The sequence below is a fragment of the Juglans microcarpa x Juglans regia genome, chromosome 1D (assembly GCF_004785595.1).
Source record: "Juglans microcarpa x Juglans regia isolate MS1-56 chromosome 1D, Jm3101_v1.0, whole genome shotgun sequence".
Taxonomy (NCBI): Eukaryota; Viridiplantae; Streptophyta; class Magnoliopsida; order Fagales; family Juglandaceae; genus Juglans; species Juglans microcarpa x Juglans regia.
The window spans coordinates 31,997,559-32,024,465 of NC_054594.1; the positions used below are offsets into that span (position 1 = coordinate 31,997,559).

Here is a 26,907-nt window from a genome sequence, read left to right on the forward strand (position 1 = left end):
ACGTATTTTTTTTAACATTTTTAATTATTAAAAATGAATAAATAATTTTAATACTAATCACTTTTTTAACTATTAAATAAAAATAAATAAATAAAATTAAAATACATAAACAATAAGATTGAACTATAAATTTAAAAGACTCCATTAACATTTTTCATAACTTTAACATAGACCCAGTTTACTCTTTCTATCCTCCACGTCCCCTTTTCACAAAACTGATATGGGAAAGTACATTCACACTAAATCCAAATTCCTTTTTTTTAAAGAAATAAATGTTATAAATTTATAGAATATATTTGATAGATGATCATTAGAATTCTTCGTATTAATGTATTTCTATTTTTTATATTCATATATCCCTTTAATTTATGTGTTGTCATTCTCTAAGTTTATGTATTCATTTAATATCATATATTCTCTATGCCTATAAAAGAATATCTTAAAGAGTATTTATAGTAAATTTATAAGAAAGAAGTTTAGAGAAATAATATTTAATTTCTGAATAATTAATTCTAAATATTGTGATCTTTCAATTTTATTGTTATTTTTTTTAATTTTAAAACAATAAAAACTATTTTAGAAACAAAATAATAATAAAATGGAAAGGGCGAGAAGGAAGCCATCCATCCCAAGAGATTTATTCACATGGGTGGTGGACAACCCCCAATGGCCAATACAACCAATCACAGACGAACATCAAATTTTCAAATAGTCAAGTTGTCAGAGATACGCATAGTAGCAATATTAAGCTCGTCGGTGGGTGCTTGTTGTTTAGTTTGACATTATGAAAAAATTTTGGCAGCAACTCGGTTTACTTGTTGAAAACTGTGAAGCAATGGTATGTGGCAGGGGACAGATAATAGTGTGATCGATTCAGGCCGGTACATCTTCTTTTATCTAGATGAGATGAGATGAAATGAGATAAAATATTTTATTAAAAATTAAATAAAATATTATTATAATATTATTTTTATTTTAAAATTTTAAAAAATTAAATTATTTACTACATTTTATGTGAAAATTTAAAAAAATTATAATGATTATATTAGATAAAATGAGATAGAATAATTTTGTTAAAAATGGAACATTTTTTCTCTTTTTTGAAACGTAAATGTTAGGCTAGATTTGGATAAAAAAATCATTTCATTTTATCATTATAAGTTTTTTAAATTTTTACATAAAATATAATAAACGATTCAATTTTTTTAAATATCAAAATAATAATAATATTGAAAAATAATATTCTAATAATATTTTATTTAACTTTCAATTTTTATTTAAAATCATCTTATTCCATCTCATCTCACTATTTAAACCCCGCCTAAAAGAATTGATTATATGGCTAAAGAAAGAGAATCCATACAATTATTTATAAATGAGTAATGTTATACACTACATTCTCATCTTATTTTAATCATACTAAGTATATGACACATTAAATACTATTAAATAAAAAAAATATTTAATAAATAATTATTTAATGATAATAAATATATCACATCATATTTAATAAAATAAAAATAAAATGATAATATAGTGTATAGAATTTTCCGTTATAAATTCATACGTTCAGAGTAAACTCCCCCCACCCACCCGTAATTAACTATTAAACCACTTGATTATATATTTTTACTTGGAAAAATCTTATTTCGGAGGCCACCTTACCGGACTCGGGTTTGACCACTTAGAAAGTAGGTCATGATTTTGATCTAAAGCTGAAATGGACAAATGGGGAAAAAAAGGGTTGCACATGATTACATGAACTTGTGACCGAGAACATGTGATGTTGTTTCTTAATTGACCGCCAGGCGTGCCATCAATACAGTGCCTGCCTTTTGGAAACAAGGATTGTCAATTATAGCTTAGACACGAGGATGCTACGGATATGGTACATTTTATTGGGAACAAAGACTCGTAACTTTTCCTGTATTATCTCCGAAGAAAAGGCAAATCAGGAGCACACATGCTAGAGAAGTAGCTTTTGTTGATGGATGCTTAATAATAAAAACCGTACCTTCGCTTCAATCCAGCAACAACTATTAGGGAACAGAATAACCAATGAACTTGGAACATAATTTTGGCAACCTATGTTTTTTATGTTCTAAATTTAATTCATTATGTAGTGCTAGAAAAATCTTTCAGTGAAATTGGACCCAAAAAATTCAAATAGTAAGAGACGGCTTTAAAAATCTTTATAAGCTATATTTAGATGTTGCTATATTTGGATGTTGAATTGAATTGAATTGAGTTGATCAAATATTGTTAGAATATTATTTTTTAATATTATTATTATTTTAGAATTTGTAAAAGTTAAATTGTTTATTATATTTTATCTTGAGATTTGAAAAAATTATAATGATAAGATGAGATGAATTGAGAGAAATTTAAGTTCCAAACATACCCTTAAACCGTTAGATACTGAAAGCCCTTAATAAAAACTGGCACTAATTTGATAGATTAGGCACTGTTTAGACAGTGATTCACTCATCTCGTCTCATCTCATCATTATAATTTTATCAAATTCTCATATAATATAATAAACAATTTAACTTTTTCAAATCTTAAAAAAATAATAATATTAAAAAATAATATTATAATAATATTTTATTTGATTTTCAACTTTATTCTCAACTCATCCCATCTCAACTTACTATTCAAACGGCGCCTAAATTACGACTGCGAGTGGCTAATGTTGCAATAGTTTACATGACTTTGAGCCACATCAACCGGAAAAAAAAAAAAAAAAAAACAATTTAGCAACACCAGTCAGTCTACAACAACAGCTAAAGAATTCGGTACGAAGAAAACTTCTTTAAAAACGAAATATATGAAAATTTCTGCCTACAGGTATTGACGTTACGTCAAAGCTTACAAAAAATATATTCCCCGGAAAGCCCTGTGTATTTAATAAAGCAAATCGCGTACACGAATTACAGTTCTAATTTTGCTTCACATTTTCCATATCAACGCGAGATGACCATTAGAACCGCCGAATATCTTTAGGTGGCTTAAAATTGACGGGATGAGTTTCTGGAGTGGCATTCTCATCTTCTTTCCACATTTTAATTGTCTTGTCAGCCTCACAAGTAACAAGCCTTGAACCAGTTACGTCGTAGGATGTAGCATAGATTCCAGCTTCACTATCCAATGAGCCTGCAAGGAAGAACTTAACAGTCATTAAACTGGACTCCTCTTAGAGTCACCCCTCCCCCCCCCAAAAAAAAAAAAAAAAAAAAAAAACATACCAGGCTGTACAATTGTTTGGGCTTGCTGAAAATTGTGACCACTCTTCCAATCCCAGAACCAAAGACTGCCATTGTCACCTTATATAAACAAAAGGAGAAAAGATTAAAAAGATTATTTCCATAAACCTCATCAACTTCAGTGTGGAAATACAAGGACCCAATGTTTCCAAAAAGACACAACAGAAAAAGAAAATAGAAGAAAACAAGTATGAGAAAGTAAATTGTAGAAAACAAAAGTCTTTCTCCACACGTTCCTTCAATAGAAGATAATTCATCACCAAATTTATCAAATCCCATACCTCCTGTGGCCAACACACCCTCCTCATTGACAGCCATTGCATTGATTATAGTTTTTTGCTGGGAGCTGCTCAGAAACCACCACTAACAACATCAGAATATCAGTTTATCACTAGACTTGGTAAATACACTCTGGAGGATGCTCAGAGTGTACTTTAAAAGTGATTTTTGACTGATTCCAGCTCAAGTCAATACAAGAGGAATTGAAAAAAAAAAAAAACATACAAGTATATGTGCAAAACAATGGGCGCATCATTAATTTTGCCTCTTCCCAACAAGAGGGAAAAATTCATATAGTTATTATTAATTATTTGCAGCTTTCACTTAGCTGCCTCAGACTATCATCACAAATCAGAATCGCAATCTCACTCGGTTATCCCAAGAAAATCATACAAATATCACTCCTATTAAGAAATAGAATATTTTTTACAAGACAGACAAAATATTAATATTAACAGGGAAGAATAGAAAAATGTCTGCAACTTTACATAAAAGAAAAGCTAGCTGAGAACTCACAGCAGGTTGTGTAAGAATTCCCCTTTCGGGAGGTTAAATTTCTTAATGTTGTCAGCTGAAGCCGATGCAAAACAATTCCTGACAAGAAGACGACACAATAGTTGATATGTTTTTTAGCAAAAGCATGACATTAAAAACCACAGCTCAGTTATTTAACTTATTTCACAAGTAACAAATAATAGGTATAGGCACATACTCTTTAGGATGCGGTGCCATTGCTCGCACCGACTTTTTATGGTGAGTGAGAGTAAGCATTGTTTTTCCTGCCAGGCAACAGTTTATATGTGGTTTATATATGTAAAAGGCTGGGAAATAGAAAATGAAATAAAGAAAAATGACTAATTCTATTTTTTTTTTTTTTTTTTAAGAAATGAAATCAATCACTAAAACACAATTACCGAATCTGAGGTCCCAAAACTTGATGGTTGAGTCATGAGAGCCAGTAACAACTTGTGGATCCTGAAAAAAATGAGAAAGATAATATAAGATATCACCAAAGTCCCCACACCCATTGATGTGCAAATGCATATAAACTTAACAAAAAAAAGCCCTGAACCAGTATTTGGTAACATCCACACAAACTAATAGACAAAACCAAGATATTTAAGTTAACGTTTGAATAACCTCTCAAAGGATATAACTTGTGTCATACGCCACATAAAGCAAATGAGAGATTTTATTTTTATTTTTTTTATTTTTTTATAGGTAATCAAGAAGTTTTATTCATAGAAATAGGCACAGCTCAAGTACACATGAAGTATACATGAGAAGCCCCTAGGTATAGTTTACAATCGAAATGAGAAAGTCACGAACATTTCGTCCATTACAAAAAATGGCCCCTACCCATAAGATCAATGATTTATAAAAAAAACTTTGAGCTCATCCGTTGTTCTCTCAGGATCTTCAAACCTCCTAGCATTTCACTGCCACCAGATGCACCAACACATACATATAGGAACCATTCTCTAGATGGCAGCCACTTGTGAGTTACCGTGGAGGCCTCCCCAGCTTGCAAGGAAATCCATCAATCTATGAGGCATGACCCATGACAATCCCATTCTCATGAAGAAATCATCCCACATGGTCCTGGCCACCTCCCAATGTAAAAGCAAATGATCTACTTATTCACCGTTCTTCTTACACATACAACACCAGTCTAACATCATAACCCGGTGTTTCCTTAAATTATCTGTGGTAAGAATCTTGTCCAATGACGCTGTCCATACGAAGAAAGTTGCTTTTGAATGAGCTTTTGTCTGCCATATACTCTTCCATGGGAACATAGTCATTCCAGGACTCGTTAGAACTTGGTAAAATAATCTAACAATGAATTTACCTTTCCTGGATGGGCTCCAATTCATCTTCTCAGTTGTACCCTAAATAATGTTTATAGAACATAATGTCGCATAAGACTCTGTAATAGTCTCAAACTCCCAGTCTTGGGCTGCCCTATTGAACTCAATATTCCACTTAGGGGAGCCGTTGGAAATGACCAATAGGTTGGCTATCGTTGCATCCTTTCCTTGTGCAAGCTCAAAAATGGTCTGGAATGTGTCTTAGAAACTTCTTTCACCACACTATCTGTCGTACCAAAATCTAACACGAGAACCGTCACCCACCAGAATATGTTCATGTCCTTGGAGGATCTCCCAATGTCTCTTAATGTATTTCCACAAACCCACCCCATATGGGCCGCGTACCTCATTCGAGCACCATCCTCCCCAAACTGTGAATCTATAACTGACTTCCATAGGGCCCCTCTTTCGTGTTGATACCTCCACAGCCATTTACCTAGCAGGGCTTGATTAAATTTTATCAAGTGGCAAATCCCCAATCCACCCCCAGAAAATGGAGTACAGACCGTTGGCCAATTAACAAAATGAAATTTGAACTCTTCCCCCCAATTCACTCCACAAGAAGTCTCTTTGTAACTTCTCAATACAGTTGGCAACCTTTGTAGGGAGCGGGAACAATGACATGAAATAGGTGGGCAAATGAGAGATTTAAACCCCCAACAACACCCCCCCCCCCCAAAAAAAAAAAAAAAAAAAAAGAAAAGAAAAGAAAAGAAAGAAAGCGTAAAATATTTTAGCCCCTATGCCTGATTATAGTATTAGACATATACATGTATATATGAAAGCTTTTAGTGTGCATATATATGTATATATAAACTCTTATAGGAAACAGACACTACAAACTGAAATCAGCATATATTAGGGGAAAAAAGGTGTCAACCAGAAAAAGATTCCACGTACCACAGGTCGAGTAAACACTGAGCAAACGGTGTTATCGTGCCCAGATAGAGCAAAAATCTGTGCCTTGCTACGAATATCCCAAACCTAAACATAGTTGCATTGAAACACACAGAATCATTTTTCTCATCCCAATTTATCACCAAAAAAACTCACTGTAGTAAGAAGCTTATAACAGCTTCAGTATGTAATTTCAATCATACTAATTAACTGCATACCCGGCAGACAGAATCACGTCCCCCAGTCAGCAAAACATCAATAGTGGGATGAAGAGCCAAGCAATAGACGCCACTTAGATGACCATGATAAGACCGGATGGCCTAAAAAAAAGTAATATGTTCTTAACAAGTAGAGTTAGCGATGCAACAGAGCATTGGGCATTTGGATTACGTGGAGGTTCTAACCTTATTCTGTTCAAGGTCCCAACATTTGACTAGTTTGTCATCACCAGCAGAAAACATGTACGTATGTTTGCTGCTGACAGCAAGGCCTGCAAAAACACATTTTTACCATCTTTTTTTTTTTTTTTAAGTAATCAAAATTCTTTAAAATCAGATGATGTACCCAAGTACACAAGAAATATACAACAGAAACACCTAAAGTGAAGGGAAAGAAAAAATCCACCAAACTAAGCTCTGACCCACCAAGTCCTATCTCACAAAACAAAGTTACCCCTCCAAAAAGTCCCTTTAACTTAGTATTGAGCTTCCCACTAAGCCTACAGAAACAGTACAAAAACCCCGCACACTGTACAGAAAACCCTAAAAGCTATGTACTGGCCACAATATGCCTACAATCAGATCTCCCTTTAGCTCTACTTCAGCTTGTACTTCCAGTCATAGTTAATAGAGGATTGTAACCTTCTTAAATCTCTATTGCCTTTATTGCCCATATTGGAACCACAGGCAGAAGAATCTCTATCCTCAAGAGAGGGACTTGCTTCAATGGCTGTAAGCAAGGTGTCAAGGGATTCCTCATAGCCATCACACATTTTTTACCATCTTATACCAGATTCATTTACCATTTAGCCAATGGAACCTGATGTACCATCAATAATGTGTTAGGAACTGACCTCGTACTTGTTCTATGTGTCCAGTTAGGGTGAGTTTTAGCCTTCCACTTCCAACATCCCAAATCTGCTCAAGAAAAAAATCAAAGGGGAAAAAAATACTCAGTTGTTGTTCCTTACCAAGAAACATCTCGAGAGACAGAGATCATGGGGTATAAAATATTGAAAAACATTAGGGTAGTAGCATAATCATAATTGTTATTCTTTGAATCCTAAAAAAAGAGTCATCGGTTAGTAAATAACAGAAAGACAATCTCCTTATTGACCCATTCTCGCCATAACTGAGCTTTGGCACGCCACACTTTTTTAGTTTAATCAATTCAGTTTTGTAAGTTTTTACCAAACTTTCTGGCCATGTTTCGCCAAAACATTTTCTAACGAAATTAATGTTCCCCAAGACATTTCCAAGTTTACAGCAAGCAATTTCAGATCATCCAATGGGAATCACATGCGAGAAATAAAAAAATTTATGACTAGACAAGGAATTCTTAGAAAATGTGAAGCTAGAGAGAGTAGGGGCTTTAAAGTAACACCCAAAAAAATCTGGATAAGTAAAATTAAACATCATCGGAACAAGTCTCTAGAACTAATTTAGATGAATTAAACTGAAGATGGATACCTTGATTGTGCGATCAGCAGAGCCGGTACAAAACCATGTATTACTTGGATCAAATGCAATAGATCTCACCCATCCCAAGTGGCCACTGATGACCTAAAGAAATGAAATTAGAGAATGTTAAAGTGGCTAAGCAAAGATACAGCACCATTAACAACAAACTTATCAAATAAAAATATAATCCAAGAGTTCAGCCAGAAACGAGGTGTTAGCCAATCCATTACCAATGACACTGAGACTGGGAATCAGTATTTATTCTACAGTAAAAAAAAGGAACTCCCAAAATTTACAGATGAGACTTTTTTTTCCTTTTTTTTTTTAGCTGCATGGACACTTTCTTCTGTTAAGTGTCCATTGATGGTGTCCATGGATACTATACATTTCCCTTATTTCCTCTTTTCGAGTTTATTTTTCATTGCAACCTCATCTGGCTAGACCAGCAAATCGGTTCCACCTTCCGCCATTCAAAAATAAAGGAACAGATTCAAAAAATTGAAAAGTGACTAATTGCTTGTTTGTGTGTGTTTGCCAAAATAGCCCAATCTAGCTATAATTTTTTTATAAATCAAGCAAAGTGATCTTTTTAAAAGCACAGAGGGCACAACCCAAGTACACAGGAAATATAAAAGGGGAATACCCATCTAGGGGAAGCAGAAAAGGAACAAAGGCCCATAAATTCTAGGAGAATAGAGAAACAGGAGCTGTAGTGAGCAGCCAAACATAGAGGGAAACCTAATTTACTCTAACTAACAGTAAAAAATTCATAAATAACGGTGATTGGAGTCAAAATTGAAAAATACTGCATACATATCAAAGGCAAGTCCAAATAGGAACTTGACAATTTATGCTTTAGATATAAAAAAGGATGAAGGATTCTGGTTCCCCAGAAACGCACAACTTGCTTAAAATTTCACAACAAAAGTTTCTTCAGGGAAAGTAACACGATTTGTTCCATATTTTAAAGAAAAGCAAACAGAATTTCTATCCTAAAATTTTAATACAAGCATGTAATCTGAATTGGAAAAAAAAAAAAAAACACCTAACGCAATACTAATGCCATTGCTCCACCACTTACAGCCTATCCATTTATAATTAAAAGAAAGGCTTACCCTGTAGGTCTTCCATGGAGGACGCCATACAGGACGTGGCCATTTGCTTGGGATTCTTTCCATTATAGCAGATGTAGATAAATTCCTAAAGAAAGAAACCAAAGCAATTCAAGTCAAATTGAGCTAGCATCAAACAATAACATTGATGTGCAAGTTTTTTTTTTTTATAAGTACATTGATGTGCAAGTTAATGTATCAAAAGAATCTACAATCCTCAACCGACCTTCAATTGTCTAGTGCTGTCTTGTAGAGATTTAAGAAAAATAAATTATATTTTCAATGCTTTATAACAGCATTTCTGAAGAACAATATACAATAACAAGCAATATAGTGCATCTGCACATACTGCAAGTAAATTTCAACAAAAGACAGCATGCATGACATAATGAATACTAGCTCGGCAAAAAGTGTCAAATTCTTTTATTTTAGCAAAATTTATTATCTTTTATAAGTTTATTTTAGCAAAATATTCCAAAAACTTGTCTGTTTTCTACTTCAATCATTATAAAAGCTTTTTTTTTTTTTTTGATAAGTAAGATATAAACTTTATTGATGTGAATGAAATAGGCATACACCTAGTACACAGGAAGTATACAGTTGAACACCTAGATACATTCTAAGAGCGTTAAACTAAAGATAGGAATTCATGTATATCATCCCCATTTAATACAATAGCTGAAAACCAAAGCAGTAAAGTGTGCAGAAAATAATTCTTCAGCTCCATCATTGTTCTTTCCTTGTCTTCGAAGCATCGCATATTCCTTTCCGTCCAAATACACCACATGATACACAACGGAATCATTCTCCAAGCTGCTGCCACTTGATGACTGCCCTGCAATTTCCTCCAACAACCCATCAGCTCCACCACTCTCCTAGGCATTACCCAAGCCACACCGACCCGTCGAAAAATCTCATCCCACAACCCTCTTGCTACATCACAATGTAATAAAAGATGATCTACCGATTCTCCACTCTTTCTACACATGTAACACCAATCCAGTACAACGCATCCTCTCTTCCTCAAATTATCCGTGGTTAAGATCTTCCCAAGGGCGGCATTCCAAACAAAGAAAGCAACTCTAGAGGGCACACGAGACCTCCAAATGTTCCTCCAAGGAAAAGAGGTGTGATCCTGTGAAATCAAAATTTTATAATACGCTTTTACTGAGAATTTCTTATGATCCTGGAGTCTCCATTTCAAGCTGTCTTGTTGCGCCATAGTAGACCCTAAAGAATGTAGCAAGCTGAAAAAATCTGAAACCATAGATAATTCCCAATCATGAATATCTCTATTAAACAGAATATTCCACTGATGCGAACCATGGGCAAGTAATCGCACTTCCGCCACAGAAGCGTCCTTGTTAATTGCAATACGATATAAAGCTGGAAACACCCTTTCCAATGCATGATCTCCACACCACACATCCCGCCAAAAACTGATTCGGTCACCCTCACCTGCGACAAAACGAATATGATTTACTAAAATAATCCACCCCTTCCTTATAAACTTCCATAGCCCCACTCCATGCCCCCCTCTCACTTCTTTAGAACACCACCCACCCCAATCAACCCCATATTTAGCATCTATTAATTCCCTCCACAAAGAACCCTCTTCCATATGATATCTCCAAAGCCATTTCCCCAACAACACTTTATTAAAAGTTCTCAAGTTACACACACCCAACCCCCCATACTCAACTGGAGAACATACTGTCTTCCAATTAACCAAATGAACTTTCTTCTCCTCCCCTAAGCCTCCCCAAAGAAATGCCTTGAAGAGTTTCTCAATTCTATTCACCACCCCTGCAGGCATAGGAAAAAGGGATAAAAAATAAGTGGGGAGGTTTGTCAGGGTACTCTTGATAAGAGTGAGACGACCTCCTTTCGATAGATACACCCTTTTCCATCCAGCCAACATTTTCTCTATCTTTTCTACCACCCCATCCCATATAGCTCTACTCTTGAAAGTAGCACCTAATGGAAGACCCAGATATTTCATTGGGAATGAGGACACCCTGCAACCCAGAAGACTTGCTAGATTGAGTATATTAGGGACCACACCCACCGGAACCAACTCAGACTTGTCAAGGTTCACCTTAAGCCCTGATACTGCTTCAAAACAAAGTAATAATGCTCGCAAAGTTTGGACCTGACTCCTATCCGCTTCACAAAACAACAGAGTGTCGTCTGCAAAAAGAAGATGTGAAATGGTACAAGAGCTACCAGAGCTATGTCCCACCTGAAAACCAGATAAAAAACCCCCACTAACAGTAGCCTGCAACATCTTGCTCAATGCCTCCATAACTATGACAAAAAGAAAGGGAGATAATGGATCACCTTGTCGCAAACCCCTCGAACTATGAAAAAAACCTGTAGGAGTGCCATTAACTAACACTGAAAACCGGGCCGTTGAAATGCAAAAACGCATCCAAGAAATCCACCTATCTCCAAAACCACACCTCTTCAATAAATACAAAAGGAAATCCCAGTTCACATGGTCATAAGCCTTCTCCATATCTAGCTTGCAAAGAATACCTGGACTTCCCTCCCTCAATCTAGCATCCAAACATTCATTTGCAATGAGCACCGAATCAAGTATATCTCCCATGAATAAAAGCATTTTGAGGCTTGGAGATAATATTTTCCAGCACTAGACTAAGCCGATTAGCAAGGACCTTTGAAATAATCTTATAGACACTGCTAATCAGACTTATTGGGCGAAAATCCACAATATTCGACGCCCCATATTTCTTTGGAATGAGTGCAATAAAAGTCGCATTAAGTGATTTTTCAATCTTTTGATAAGCATGAAATTCACTGAACACCCGCAAGACATCACCTTTCACCACATCCCAACAAGTTTGAAAGAAACCCATTGAGAAACCATCCGGACCCGGCGCTTTGTCCTTAGCCATACCAGATATGACCTTGAAAATCTCATCTTCCACAAAAGGTCTCTCCAATACACTCACAAGCTGCGGATCAATTGCCTCAAATGGTAAGTCATCAAGCTTCGGCCTCCAGGTTACTGGTTCGGTAAGCAGAGTCTCATAATAATGTGCAATATGACTTTCTAGATCAGCCGAGGAAGATAGCACCTGTGTACCTGAATGTAACAACTCAATCGCATTATTGCGTCGATGAGAATTAGCCATTTTGTGAAAAAACTTCGTACACCTATCACCCTCTTTCAACCAGAGGGCTCTGGATTTTTGACGCCATGAAGTCTCTTCTAACAGCAACACCCTTTCCAACTCTGCCACAACCGTTACTTTTCTCAATAACTCCTCCTCCGAAGCCCTTCCCAATAATTCCTTACCCTCCAACTCCTGCAACTCCTCCATCAAAATAGACTTTTGATTGTCAATGTGACCAAAAACTTCCAAGTTCCATTTCTTCAGGTCTTGCTTTAGGGCCTTCATTTTACCTGCAAGAATAAAACTCGGGGTGCCACTAACATGGTACGAAGTCCACCAAGTTCTCACCATCTCTACAAACCCATCCGCCTTAAGCCACATATTTTCAAACTTGAAATACCGGCGACCCCCTTGAATGCCACCACAATCTAAGAGGATAGGAAAATGGTCTGAGCTGACTCTAGCTAACCTTTTCTGACTAACTTCTGGATAGTGGGCTTCCCATAACGGTGAGACAAGAAATCGATCCAATTTCGACCAAGCACGGCCATTAGACCAAGTATACTCACCACCCACCAGAGGGAGGTCCATAAGATCCATCTCAAAAATGAACTCAGAGAATTCCGCCATGGCCAAAGTGTGTCGATGATGCCCCGATCGTTCACTAGGAAAACGAGTAATGTTAAAATCCCCCCCCATACACCATGGCACATCCCATAAAGAGTGTATTCCCGTCAACTCCTCCCACAACCGTCGTCTATCTCTACCTATGTTAGGACCATAAGAACCTGCAAAAGCCCAAATCCACCCATCGCTCACATTTTTGAATAGCACCGAAACCGAAAACTCTCCAACACACTCCTCAATCGCCTCAACCACTCTTTTATCCCACATTATTAATACTCCACCTGATGCTCCCTGAGAGGCCAAATAGGACCAACCCATATAAGAACATCCCCAAATACTACGCACAAAACTTCTATCAATAAAACCCAACTTTGTTTCTTGCAAGCATATCACATCTCCCTTCCATGATCTCAATAGCGCTTTGATCCGAAGGCGTTTGTCCCTATCATTGAGACCCCTTACATTCCAAGAAACGATCTTAGGCTTCATTAAAACTTAACTTACCCCTCCCCTTTGATCTAACCCTTCCACTACTCCCCTCCTTGACATCATAATTGATGGAGCATGTTAAGCGTTTAAGTTCCCTATCTTGTTTTGAAGCTGATTTCGAACGGCTAGCTTCAATAGCCACAAGAAGGGCCATAAATTGTTCCTCATAACCTCCAAAAGAGACCCCAAAAATTTTCTGTAACTCCTCTACCTTTTTAAAGATCCAATTCGTCGAACAACTCCCATAATCACTGGGAGGGAGTGTACATAAAGGAGTAAGAGCCCCCACTTCCCCAACACTGTGATTGGGAATCACCAAAACATCCAGCTTATTTGTTTCACCACTTAAAACCATATTGTTAAGAGGAGAAACATCCCCAGTAAGTAACTCATCAGGTCTACTCATCACCAAGGGTGAAAGACCACTCTGAACCACATCACTGTCCCGCAAAAACACCTCACCGCAAAGGGACATCTCTCTATCCCTCAAGCTTAACTGCTCGTGCAACACTTCTGGGACTACGTCCACCATGCACAATTTCGATAGTCCCTTCTCCACAGACGCGGAAGTCAATGCCAGAAACTCCCCCTCCTCTACCTCTTCCCGTCGGAACTCCTTTACCGTTTCACCTGAGTGGTCGACCGAGAGTGTCGGCAACTTCTGTGCCGGCAGGGTTGCCAATAATGCACTTATCGGCACCACAGGAGCAACATGACCCTGGTCCAACATCTCGGAACCGAGTCGAATCTCCTTTTCCGTCTCACCAGAGGGTTCGACTGAGGTTGTCGGCAGCTTTTGTGCCGGCAAGATTGCCGGTAATGAACTTATCGGCGCCACCCGCTGTCCCTGGTCCGATATCTCGGAACCGAGGCCCTTCCCCGACCCGACTGTCTCCACTGCCCTCCAGGCCTTCACAGTGCCTGATGACTGACCCTTGCCCAAGCCCATCGCTCTGCCCAGACCCAAACCAAGCCCACCATTTCGGCCCACCACCTCCTTACCTTTAACGCAGCGTTTTAGATAATTTATTTCATCTAACACACTGCCGATCTTCTCCTCCAATCCAGCTAACATCTTCAAAATGCTTTCCTCATTTAGCCCCGCCAAACTGCTTTCTGCTACACCATGCCGCTGCACGTCCTCAGAGATGGTTACACCTGACACCACGTCTACTGCAGCACGATGCCGTACCTTCTTCAGCACCTCACTGTATGACCTTGCCCCCCCTGCCCACGATAATGGAGCACCTCCCTCACCTTTGTTCTTCTTTGCAGCAACTATCTGGATATCAGCCATCTCCATTAAGATATCAGCAAGCTTCTTCCATCCCTCCCCCTTCCTTCCTTCCGGAATCACAAGCAATCCTCTCCTCTTATCACGACCAAATTCTGAGATGGAGATGAAGCTACCATTAAAGTTACGTCCCTTCCTCACTATTATCACAGTGTCCCCTTTTCTACGAGTTCGCAGAAACTCCTGAGTACCCAAAGTTACTGCACACTCCTTCACCATAGAACCCAGCCAACCCAGAGTTTCCCAATCTACTGAGATATATTTCATAACACGATGACTACTTTCTATAATCCTCCACCACCTAGCATTCTCCTTTCTAAACTCAAACAACTTCTGATCAATGAATACCTCCTTGCACAACCCCATCTAAACCAACCCATAGACAATACAAACCTAATGATTCAAAGAATACACTAATCCCCTCAAGAAGGAAAAGCCATTGATGAATCACTACCAACAGAAGGAAAAAAACTAAAAATGTACGGAGAGAAGATCGCTTTCTTGCCTATATACATAATAAGAGTCCATCCATGAATAAGTAAAAAATTATAAAAACTTAGTCCTTCAAAGAACTTGTAATATAATTAAGGGTTCTTTTCTATCCCCACAAAAAGATGCTAAGCACTTGTCTGCATCTAAGAAATAAAGTAGAGAAAAAAGATAAAACCTTTCAGATGATCCTGAAGCAGAAACAACTGCAGAGCTTTTGCTGGGTAGACCAACATCATTCCTGGTAAAAGCATGCATCATCAGTGCTAGTTCAATACAGTGGCAAATTTTCCTCCATATAATTATATAAGTTTAAATGCAACAGAAAATATTTTAAGAAATCAAATAAGAAAAGTTGGTTTTGTATGCCTCGGAGTTGTGAGAGTACTCAATATTACCACACTCGAATATGAGAATATTTGCTTACCATTCAGGGGAAAAAGTCACTTAGAGACTGAAAGACTAATACCTATGCAGTGGAAAGACCGACTGAACTGATTCTAGAATTGGTCAACTTAAACGAGATTATAGTAATAATAGATAAATATACATATGTGAAAATCATATGTATCTATAAAACAAAAGTTGATGTGGCAAAATTTTATAGGTGTCTTTACTTGTATCTTTCAAGTTGTATACACTTGATTGTAACCCAAAAGAAGTAAATCCCAATCTATTTCCTTCCAATATTCTGGATCGTCATCCTCAGTCTCTATTCTCTCTCAATAAGCCTCCATATCCCTCATCTCTAGTAGAACATCTCGTCCTCATCTCTCTCAGTCTCTATTGAGGTCAGAATCACTTTCTCCATCATCAAATCTTTAGTTTATTTATACCCCTTATTATCTTATTCCCTGCGTATGATCCGAAACAAGTTCGATCAATTAAAGATCTGAATAGAATATTGTCGCTCAGGATCCAACACCAATATTCCTCTCTCAAGTTATTGTCTCTAATGCCATTGCAAGCACCACTCACTCTCTTCCTCTGCCCAGTACTGAGAATCCCCAAACCAATATAACCAACCATTGGAATATGATACCTGCATTATCTCAATTTCGAAGAGAACCCAGTTGAAGTTCCTACCAAAACCGACTGACCATGCACACCCCTATTAGTGACAACCCATTACGGTACGGTGGTAATTTAGAAATATTATACCTAAAGATTAACCATTCTGCTATGAGGGAAATACAGAAACCATTGTTCCTTATGAAAGGGCCACAGAAAACATGGGCAGTAGGGTAGGTAACTAAAAACAGAATATCAAAGTGCGTTTGTATGTGTGCAAGTCAAAAGAGAGAAAGGGGGGAAAGTTGTAATGCCCCATTGGAAGGCCCAAACCACATGGCCTATACTCCAAAAGAAGTAGTCAATAATACAATTGAAGTCTCATTAAAACATTTTAAAGAGCAAGAACTTTTCCTTCTCAAGTAATGTGGGATCTCATACACCATCTATCCTTAATTATCATACGGAGTATCACAATCTGCCCCCCCTTAAATTTCTGACATCCTCATCAAGCCCGTCTGTCGTAGGTGACACGGCTCAAGTCCCACATTTTTTGTTGGGATAGGCTCTGATACCATTTGTAACGCCCCAATGGAAGACCCAAACCACATGACCTATGCTCCAAAAGGACTAGTCAATGATACAATTGGAGCCCCCTATTGGAACATTATAAAGAGCAAGAGCCTTTCCTTCCCAAATAATGTGGGATCTCATACACCACCTACCCTTACTTATCATATGGGATATCACAAAAGTACTTACGATGCCTTTGATTGAATGGATGGACTAACGATTAGATCATTTTGAGCTCCTCCCTTCTGAAGATCACTAGAATCCTCTGGACCTGCAAAACAATAACAACATATCCCAAAGATTTTAGTCATGTTTACAATGGCAGCAATATAATGCCTAAAACCAATGTCATTTAAGAAAGAAATAAAGCATGCCAACATGTTTTCTTCATGAATTTTGTTTCACTAACCAAAAGGAAATTATTTGCTTCTTTTTTATAAGAAAAATTTATTAATCCTCATAATCAGGCAAAGCCCAAATACACAGGTAGTATACAAGAAAAATATACCTAGTTACATCGTACTAACAAAAGAAGGTGGTCTATTGGTTCTCCATTCCTTTTACATATAAACACCAATCCATTATGAAAATACCGCGCTTCCTCAGCTTGTCTATGGTCAGGATTTTTCCATGAGAGGCCAACCAACCAAAAAAAGCAACTTTTAGAGGCACTTTGCTTTTCCAAATACGCTTCCAAGGGAAAATAGTAGAAGATTGGGAAGTCAAAACATAAAAAAATGACCTTACTGAGAAGTTCTTGTTTCCGGGATGAATCCACAACATTTTTTCCTCCACACCATGCTCCAAAGTCAATGCGTATAGGGAGCTGTATAAGTCAGAAATATCTCCCAGTTTCCAATCTTGTGCTGCTCTTATAAATGGCACATTCCACTGCAGCAGGCCATTTGAAATGTCCATATGATCGGCAACTGAAGCTTCCATGTACAATGCTATTCTAAATTTCCAGACACCCACACCATATGAACCACGGAATTCATTAGAAATCCAGCTACCCCAAGTGCTCCCAAATTTAGCATCAACCACGGTCCTCCATAAAGCATCACTTTCTTGATGGTACCTCCAAAGCCATTTCCCGAGAAACCTTATTGAAAGTGCTCAACTTTCTTATCCCCAAACCACCACAAGAAAGGGGGAACAAATCTTATCCCATTTAATCAAATGGAACTTTTTCTCATCACCAAGGAAATTATTTACTATAAAAGAAACATAACAAAAAAACACTATATTCAACATTTCTTGATTATTGAGCGTTCAACTGGACCACTATTTGATCAAAAGACTGAATAATAGAGCACTTATATTGCAATCCTACTCGTATATAAATCATTAAGGATGGGAGACAAGCATGGAAATACCGACAAATCCTCAAGTGTAAAAAATAATTGACATTCTAATGTTGGCTAATGCAACTTCTACATTTTAGCGATTTAGTTAAGGTTTGATAACTAATTGCATATTATTTTTGGTGCAAAAAAAAAACTCAATTCCAATCTTTATGTTTTATCATTAAAGTATTAAAATACCTGTAAGAGCAAGGGTATTAGGAGGAACTGGAGGTTGAGCACCATGACCCGATGCAATGGCATTAACCCCAAGGGAAGGTTGACTCGTCATGGCTTTGTTTCCTCCATACTCCAGGCTTACCTACAAACCAGATAAAAATCTCGTTCAAAACCCATTCAAACTACAATCTCAATGGTTAATTAACAAACTTTAAATCATTCAAGATGCATTCCGAGATTTCACTTTTTGTACACAATAAAAGAAGCCGAACTTGTAAATTAACGGAAAATTCACCGACCTTGTGGCTCATGCGAATATTTTTACTGCACAAATTAAAATAGTTATCAGAAAATCAATTAGTTAAATGAAAATAGGGTCACAATCGAGATTGAGTAAGGAATAAACATATAAATTCGGGAATGATATAGAGGGTGACCTCTTGGGATCGGGAGGAGCGAGGTGGCCATGCAGAGGGGAGAAGAGATCAAGGGCTCGCTTGAGGGACTTGAAGCTGAGCTTCTTCAGTGACTGTGGCTCCACTGGCTCCATTTCCAGGGTGGCTCCTGGCATCTTCGACGTCGAGTCTCGGTGATTACTCTGCAAGAGAATCTTATTCTAGGGTTTTAGTCTCTCACTTACGAGCTATTTCTCGCCCGAGTTGGAGTGGGGAGGGAGGCGGAAGGTTTCAAAGCTAGGCGCCTAGGCGGGCAGTCCAGTTCCCCAAACACGGGCTATTTGTTTTGCCGGACAAATGATCAAAAGGGCCGCCCGGCATGACCTGATCTTGGTTATCAAACTCGTGCCTCCAAACATGAACTCAAATCTTTTCTTTATTATTATTTTTAATTATCCTGCTCATGCTAGTATGCTACTTACAACACCAAGTTTCAATTCTCTAAGGGAGAGTAATGTTATATATAAATTTTAAATATATAAATTTTAAATATATAAATTTTGTATAGATATTTTAAAAAAGTAAATTTTATTAATAAATAATTTATATTTTTTTATATTTTTATATTATAGAGTTTATTTTTTATGAAAAAAGTTGTGCAAAACTTATATATTTAAAATTTGTACAAATTATTCTAAGTGAGAGTTAAATTTGACTCAAAAAAAGTAAGAGTTATATTAGTTATTGATGGTGTTGCATGGGTGCTACGCGTAACTCCATTAGATAACAACCACGTTATTGATGTGACGTGTATTTTTTTTTTTTTCTAAACAAGCAAACTTCATTAAAATAAAATATGATACATGTTAGAGAGGGGTGAGAACAAAATATCTCAAAACAACAAACATAGTGCAAATGTGGTGAAAAAAAAAAGAAAAAAAAAAGGTTTTGAGACCAATTTATTGTCTCTACCCAAGCCTTATTAAGAAAAAACCATCTTAAAAGACGTTTTGAAGGCAAGCCACCGCTGGAAGCAGTGCAGGTGGATGCATTGTAGTTGGAAGTCTTGAGGTATTTGTTAATGAGTTCCTTAGTCTCTCTCACAAGATCACCCGTTAGGAAAAACAATAACTCAGATAGATAAGTAGGAGAAGAGCAGATTTGTAGTGGAATAATAATCAACCCATACTTCTGGAGTGGTGCGTGAAAACCACGCATCGGTTGAATGGAAGAGGCGTCTATCGATCTGAAGTGTTGAAGGGTGGTGATTCTACTGATGCGACGCGTGTAGCCGATGGAGCTATCGAAGTGCGACGGCGCGTGAAAGTCATGCGCGGAAACAAACTGCATGTGAGGGACACACGCCGACATATTGGGCACGGTTCCACGTTGTTCCAGTAGATCTGCGGGAGGGGAACGTCGTGGTGGAGTGCGCGTCGACTGTTCATGACTAAAGTGTAATAAATCTGAGAAAATCCACACCAGTAGAAAACTCGGTGATGTTACGAGTTACATTAAGAGTAATACTCGTAACATCATCGGGTAATAATACTCGTAATACTCGTAATGTTATTAACCTTTCTCTTACTACATTTGTGCACCATATCGTTGTTTAATGCATGATTTAAATACTCAAAGGTCTTGAATTTAGAAATAAATAATTTATTTCTTTCATCCACCTCTACTTGTTGGAAAAGCCATTATTAGACAAATGACATATTAATATGTCACTCTAAATATCTTTGATCTAATCCTATAAAAATGATTTGTGCAGTTGGGATTTCGAATCTCAAGGCTATAAAATGATTTAAATAGTGTAATTTTTTCATGGCGTGGATCTTGAAAGAATGTCTGATAATAGTCTCAAATGAATCTTTATAAAATAATGCTGTCACATCCATTAAAAAAAATTATATAAAAAAAATATAATTTCATCTAATTCGATAAATCTAATTTATAATAGAAATAATTTTATAATTTGACAAACCACATTAAGTCACATCAGTTTATATAATTATTTTTATATATTTCATTTGTGATTAGAGTATTTTCCTTCTAAGTTATACTTATAATCAGGCAAATTTAATCTCTATAAATAAAAGAAATAAATGTATTTTTTTTTTACTAAATGTATTTTTTTTGCTTATTAAATGTATTTTTTATTTTTTTATTACTAAATATATAAATGATGAGTATAAGAATTCAATTAATTTAAAAAAAAATGTGATGTGATAAATAATAAAATTATCACTTAAATGGTAAAATGTATATGTGTATATATATATATATATAATATGAGAAAACATGCCCAGAAAAATCTCACCAACAAGTAGTGGTCTTTCTTTTGTTTAAAAAAAAAAAAAAAGAGAGAGAGAAAAACAAAAACTCAAAACTGGCGTCTAGCAATGGCGGAGCCGCGGATGCAACAGCCACTGCAGCCACTGTTCGTTCTGTGCAAAGGAAATCGAACAAGGCTGCAAGTGTAATGGCCGCACTTCACAATGTGATCGACCTTTACGGGTACTGGAAGCACTTCACGGAGCCTGCAAAGTCCCAAACCGAATAGGTATGATGAGAGCGAGGTTGAGGCGATCTATAAAACGAGAAGCAAGCAACGAGAATAAGCATACCTTTCTCGGCCTTTTGGCTAAGATCAAGTGTAGTATCTGTTCTTATCAGTTTAATATCTGATACGTGGTCCAATGGGCCACACGATATTAAATTAATTTTTTAAGGGAAAAGGCCCGTCACAGTAGCTTGCTGCTGGGGTCTTCAAGCGTCGCCCATGCGCTGCACTATTGCACCGGCCCGGCGCACGATACCAAATACTAACCCAATAATTTGTGTCAATAAATTGCTCCTAGTTTAGAGAAATTTCTACGCTTTTCGCTTCGAAATACGATGTGGCAGAGTGAGCGCAGCTGCAAAGTGAGTCAAAGCCGAAGGTGGAGATGTTGTCCAGAGCGCCATGATCATCTTTAGAGCATCGATTGGGTATTGGTTTGAGGAGTGTCCTGGCCATGACAATCTAGCTGTCCTAACCTCTCCTAACCATTCGTTGTGCTTTTTTTCCGCCGTTTTCTTCTTATGTACGGGCATAGTCGGCTGGGTTTTTTTTCCAAGGATATAGAGTGATGCTGTCATGCTGCATCAGTATGACTGGTTAATTAATATGAAGTTCACTTTATCAGCTTTGTTAGCGAAGTTAATTGTCCAGACTGACTTCCTTTGGTTGAAATTAATGAAATTTTCTAGATTTTGAAGTCGCGACTGCATGCATGTAGTAATCTTCTACGTACTTAATTAACAGGTTAATTTATTGTTTCGACTGTGACTTGTACAGTTGTACTTAATTACGTGAAATGTACATTATAGTTAGAGCTTTTATTTAGCCTCAAACCGTAGCAGTTTATTTTCATGTAGTTTTCCCATTGACTCACAAATCAGGGACATTGTGATCAGTCTGTCACTAAGGCAATTGAAATTTATAGCTACGTATATACAGTCAAGCTGAGTGGTTGCTCAATAGTCCTTAAGCTACCTCCCAACTAGTTTGGCTTTTACTCACTAGATGTTTAGGTGCTCATATTAGCCAGTTTCATGGCCACTTGAGTTGGGAACAACCAGTAAGGAATTGGGTGGGCCATGACTTATGGCCTACTTCATTGATGACTTTGAACAACGTGTCCCGTATCATGAACAATAGCTGGACACTTGGACTCGTCAACCGATACAAGAACTCTGTGACAAAAAGTTTTTAGCTTCACAAATGTAGAAGAACATGTATCAGTTCAGATCATGTATTGGGTAGTCAATGAAGTCTCTTGTAGATGTAAAAATTTAAGTTAGAATTAGATTACTAAGTTAATAAGTTTGAATAGGATTAAGTGATTAAAATGATAAAATTTATCCTATTATTGAGTTGATAATTTTGGATAAATATAAATTATTTATTGATTTTATCTATAACAATATTAAATTTATCTATGAGATATTAGAAGTTATTTAGATAAGTTATAAGTGTGAAAATCGAGTCTTAAGAAATCTGTACTTATCCAGAGAAAAGATTGATCTGAAATCTGTTACTGCAGTGAAGAATTATCATGAAATGTCAACATTCCGTCAGGAGACGACTTTGCGGTCGTCAGCAGAGTCTTACTGAAACTAAAATTACTTTTAGATTGTTTATTTAAGGGATCATACTGGTGAGGATCTGCAGAGATTCAGATCTAGATATTTTCTAAAGTACTTTTCAGTGCATATCTTGAGAATAAAATTCCTTGAAAATTTTTCATATTAGTTCTCTCAAAGAGTGTGATCGAGCTCCATGTTGGAGAATTGATTGGTCGAGTTTCAGCCACTAGAGTTTCAGGAGAAAAACTAATATTTGAAGATCGTCAGAAGTTCTGATTGTTACTATTGTAGAAGACAAATAGGTAATTTGTCTGGTCAAGTAAGAGTGTCAATTAATAAAGATTTTGTAATTAAGTTTTACTTGTAATTGATTTTCAAATAATAAAATTATTTTTTTTAGATTTGGTTACTTCGTAGAGTTTTATCTTTAAAAAATTTCTTAAAGGATTATAATTTAGGTGTTATGTAATTTTTTATTTTATATTATTACTAATTACTAAATAATTGCATGATTAACTATTAACTTATTGAGTGAAATGATAAATATTTTTACTGCATTACAATACAAGAGTATTTGGATAATTTTTTCCAAATACGACCCCTTGCCGACACGATTCTGTGAGCTTCATGTCCTCTCAGATCAATTACTAGCTCTGGGAGTACTGACTCTGTAACTGCATGCATTCCCCATCCAAAAACCTGCATGAATGCGACGAATTAGTACTATCTAACTATCACAATGCTCCCTTCTTTCAAAAAAAAAAAAAAAATACTCGACCTAGCTAACCCGCTATTTATTAACATATTATAAGCAGCTTGAAAAGGGTAGAATTGTTGGCCATTTCTTTTTTATTAGCTGTACGTACGTACTCTAGTTTGAGGGCCACAATATCAGTAATCATGAGTTGGGTTAATTGCAGTCTAATTTTGAAATAATTCAGGATCTACAGTACTCACTATAAAAGATTTGACTTGAACGAAATTTATTAAGAATAAATTAAATTTTATCTCAACAAATTATTTTTAGAGATTTCAAAAATACTTAAGTTATTAAATTCTTTCGAACAGATAAATAACTATTTGAATAAAATATTTTGTAACAAAAAAAATTGTCTAAAAAAAACCTATTCAAACGAAACAAAATATATTTAAACATAAAATTAATATCTATTCAAACAGTATATAATCTCTTCGAATAATAATATTGACAGGAAATTAATTTATTTTTTCCAAAGAAAGTTAATATCCATTCAAACTTAAATTTATTTGTTCAAACATACATTTTTTCTATTAATTTGTTTATCATCATTAATTTGTGTATATATATTTTCCATTAAAGTAATAAATATTTTTTCATTAATTTGTTATCATTTTCAAAATATAAAAATATTTATATATTATATATTATGATTTGCGGTGAGTTCAAATATTTATAAATTCATAAATTAATTTTATGTAATTAATTTCAAAACTTTATAAGGATTTCTTTTATGCTAAATTTATATAAATATAACTTTAAATATAGTATCATTTTTTATATTATCATGCATGGCAAGTAAAATGAAAAAAATAAACAATGTAGCAAACACGAAAAATAAAAACCATATATTAATTACATCCCAAATATATAATGTTCAATATAACATAAAAAAGTAAAATAATAACTAAAACCATCTATTTGTTAAGTGGATCAACATTCTCTTGTAACATTTTAATGCATCATTCTAGATCCCTAAACTTCTCCATGATGGGCTCAACGAACTCCACAAACAGAATTCGTACCTGATCCAAAGTAGCTCCAGGAGGTTATCTCTCAACAGCAGCAGTACTACTAGAAGTTGGATCTGTCGGCATGGCACTAGGATGTTCTGGTGCAGTCTTCTGCAAGTGCCCCTTACTCTTGCTGAATGTGATCTTGTTAAGCGGTCCCATCTGTGGTGACCTCCTCTCAGTCATAGACACTGTAACTCCCGATCGGAGTAAGAGGTTAGATATTAGTAGTGCAAATGGTAGATCCACTGGAATAGCGTGACTCTGATCGAATTCAGAGGAAGAAATACAATACCAAATCAATGGGGTCCTCCCGTGTTATCCGCAACACAAATCTGGCACGATCAATTCCGAAATCAATCTTGTATTTGTTCGAATCGATGTTATAGCCAATAATCAAATTAAACATTCTGAAAAATGCTATACAATCGGCCTGTCGCATCACCTTACTCCCATCATATGGAGGAGCCAAAGGGTCTCGCACTAGCTGACACACTTGATTGTCTGTGAGACCATCATCAGGTAGATCTTCATCCTCACTACTATCTAAAGTAGCATCCGGCTCTACATTCGGGGTTAGCTTGGAGGATGCGGCCGGTGTGTCAGAATCAGATGGTGTAGCCACTGGTCCCGGTGTAGCTGCTGCAGGATATGCGCAGCCCGCGCGCGGGATCTCAAAGAACTCAACAATAATGCGGGAAGAGAAAATAATACTCACTCCCTGAACCGATAAAGTATAGAACAGAGCATCAGCGCTATCCTCTCCCATGGCACGGTAAAACTCACCGACCATCTTTGGATATGTAGTCCCTCGCTGTTGACATATCGATGTCTATCCCCGCTAGGTGAAGATGAACTGTATGCTCCGTCCCTCTCATGAAAGATCAGAGAAGTCAGACAAAATGATCTCACGCTTGACAAGTATAGGCCTCGTCTTCTGAGCATGATCTGCTCCACTACTTTGGTCGGGCTGATTTCTTGCACGTTTTCTTCCGCTAGATGTCATTAGTATATTGTTTAACCACAAGGAAAGTAAGAATATAATTAATCATAATATTTAAATTATACTATTGAAGAATTATACTATATTGAATTGAATTGAAATAATTAGGTCGAACGAAACATATTCTGTTCGAACTAGTAAAATCTATTTGAATGGACTGTTCTATTCATTCGAGCCGGCAATTTTTGTTCATTCGAATGAATTTATTTTGTTTGAACAGAAATAAATCTATTTGGCAACTGAAAGTTTGAACGAACTAGAGTTTGTTCGAATGGGAACACACCAAACAGCCATGGCTGAGTCGACTCAGCCTCGAATTAAAAAACTCAATCTAGATGTTATCCTTTGTTGTAATTGGTAGAAATGATTAAGGAGTGAAACCCAATCATTTCTACTGATTATTTTGATGTTATTTTTACGGAATACACCAAAATGGAGGATTTCGGATTCGAAATCCATACCCCCCCAAACACAACCCATTCAAACATAAAACCAAACAATAGATGTGAAGACTTGACCTATACCTTTTAGAAGTTCAAATGTGGGGTTGCTACGGAGGTTGAATGGCAGTTTTCATGACGGAGATAAGGGGCGAAATCGTTGTTCTCAACGGCTGCTGGTTTGAACTGGAGTGATTTGTTTAATTGTATTCGAACTGGGTATATAATATCCGTGGCATCTCGTTCAAACTAGATAAATAACCGTTCAAACGACTATTATACTAATATATTTCTAATTATATTACTAATAGTAATATATAATAATACTAAAATAAGATAGAAATATCAATAGCAATAAAATAGTAATAACAATACTATCACCAATGGCTCTGATACCAAAGGCGTATATCCCAGGTAGAATAATAAGGTATTAATAAAATAATAATGTATTAACAAGAATTAAAGGCGGTAGGCGGTAAGACCGGCTATATGCATGATAGCAAAGTAAGCAGGCGGTATAACCGACCATATGCATGAGGAAATAAAAATTAGTATTGTAATACTTTTATTTAATATATTTAGTATATTATTTGTAAATATATTTATTCTATTACCTATAACATACTAAGTACTTAGTATAATTATAATGGCTTAATTATATAGCTACTATATATAAGTTATGATAACTATACAAGTTAATAATTACTACTATAGTTATTAGTTACTATTATATGATAACTATACTTATTATATTTTATATAACAAGGTAACAAGTTATATAATATATAGTGCAAAACTAGATGTAGCTATATGTATTAATAAGTTATGATAATTATACTCATATAAGTTATATAATAAAATAATAATAACTATGTTATAAGTACTATATATTAATAAGTACTATATATTAATAACTAG

The 26,907-nt window shown here is 36.1% G+C and overlaps 1 protein-coding gene and 1 non-coding gene across 2 annotated transcripts; one reads left to right on the forward strand and one right to left on the reverse strand.

Moving 5' to 3' along the window:
* Positions 1-2,795: 2,795 nt before the first annotated feature.
* LOC121265910 (protein pleiotropic regulatory locus 1-like) lies at positions 2,796-19,048 on the reverse strand. Its single transcript, XM_041169574.1, has 17 exons — positions 18,685-19,048; positions 18,547-18,571; positions 18,269-18,389; positions 16,914-16,995; positions 15,319-15,381; positions 9,105-9,189; positions 7,999-8,091; positions 7,383-7,446; positions 6,715-6,800; positions 6,529-6,630; positions 6,314-6,397; positions 4,457-4,517; positions 4,255-4,321; positions 4,059-4,136; positions 3,545-3,609; positions 3,246-3,323; positions 2,796-3,153 (listed from the first exon to the last, which is right to left on the reverse strand). The coding sequence occupies exons 1-17, from the start codon at positions 18,816-18,818 to the stop codon at positions 2,981-2,983; spliced, it is 1,461 nt and encodes a 486-aa protein (XP_041025508.1). The 5' UTR covers positions 18,819-19,048; the 3' UTR covers positions 2,796-2,980.
* Positions 19,049-21,268: 2,220 nt separating this feature from the next.
* LOC121243620 lies at positions 21,269-21,464 on the forward strand. Its single transcript, XR_005936204.1, has one exon. It is a non-coding gene; the product is annotated as a U2 spliceosomal RNA (small nuclear RNA).
* The last annotated feature ends 5,443 nt before the right edge of the window (positions 21,465-26,907 follow it).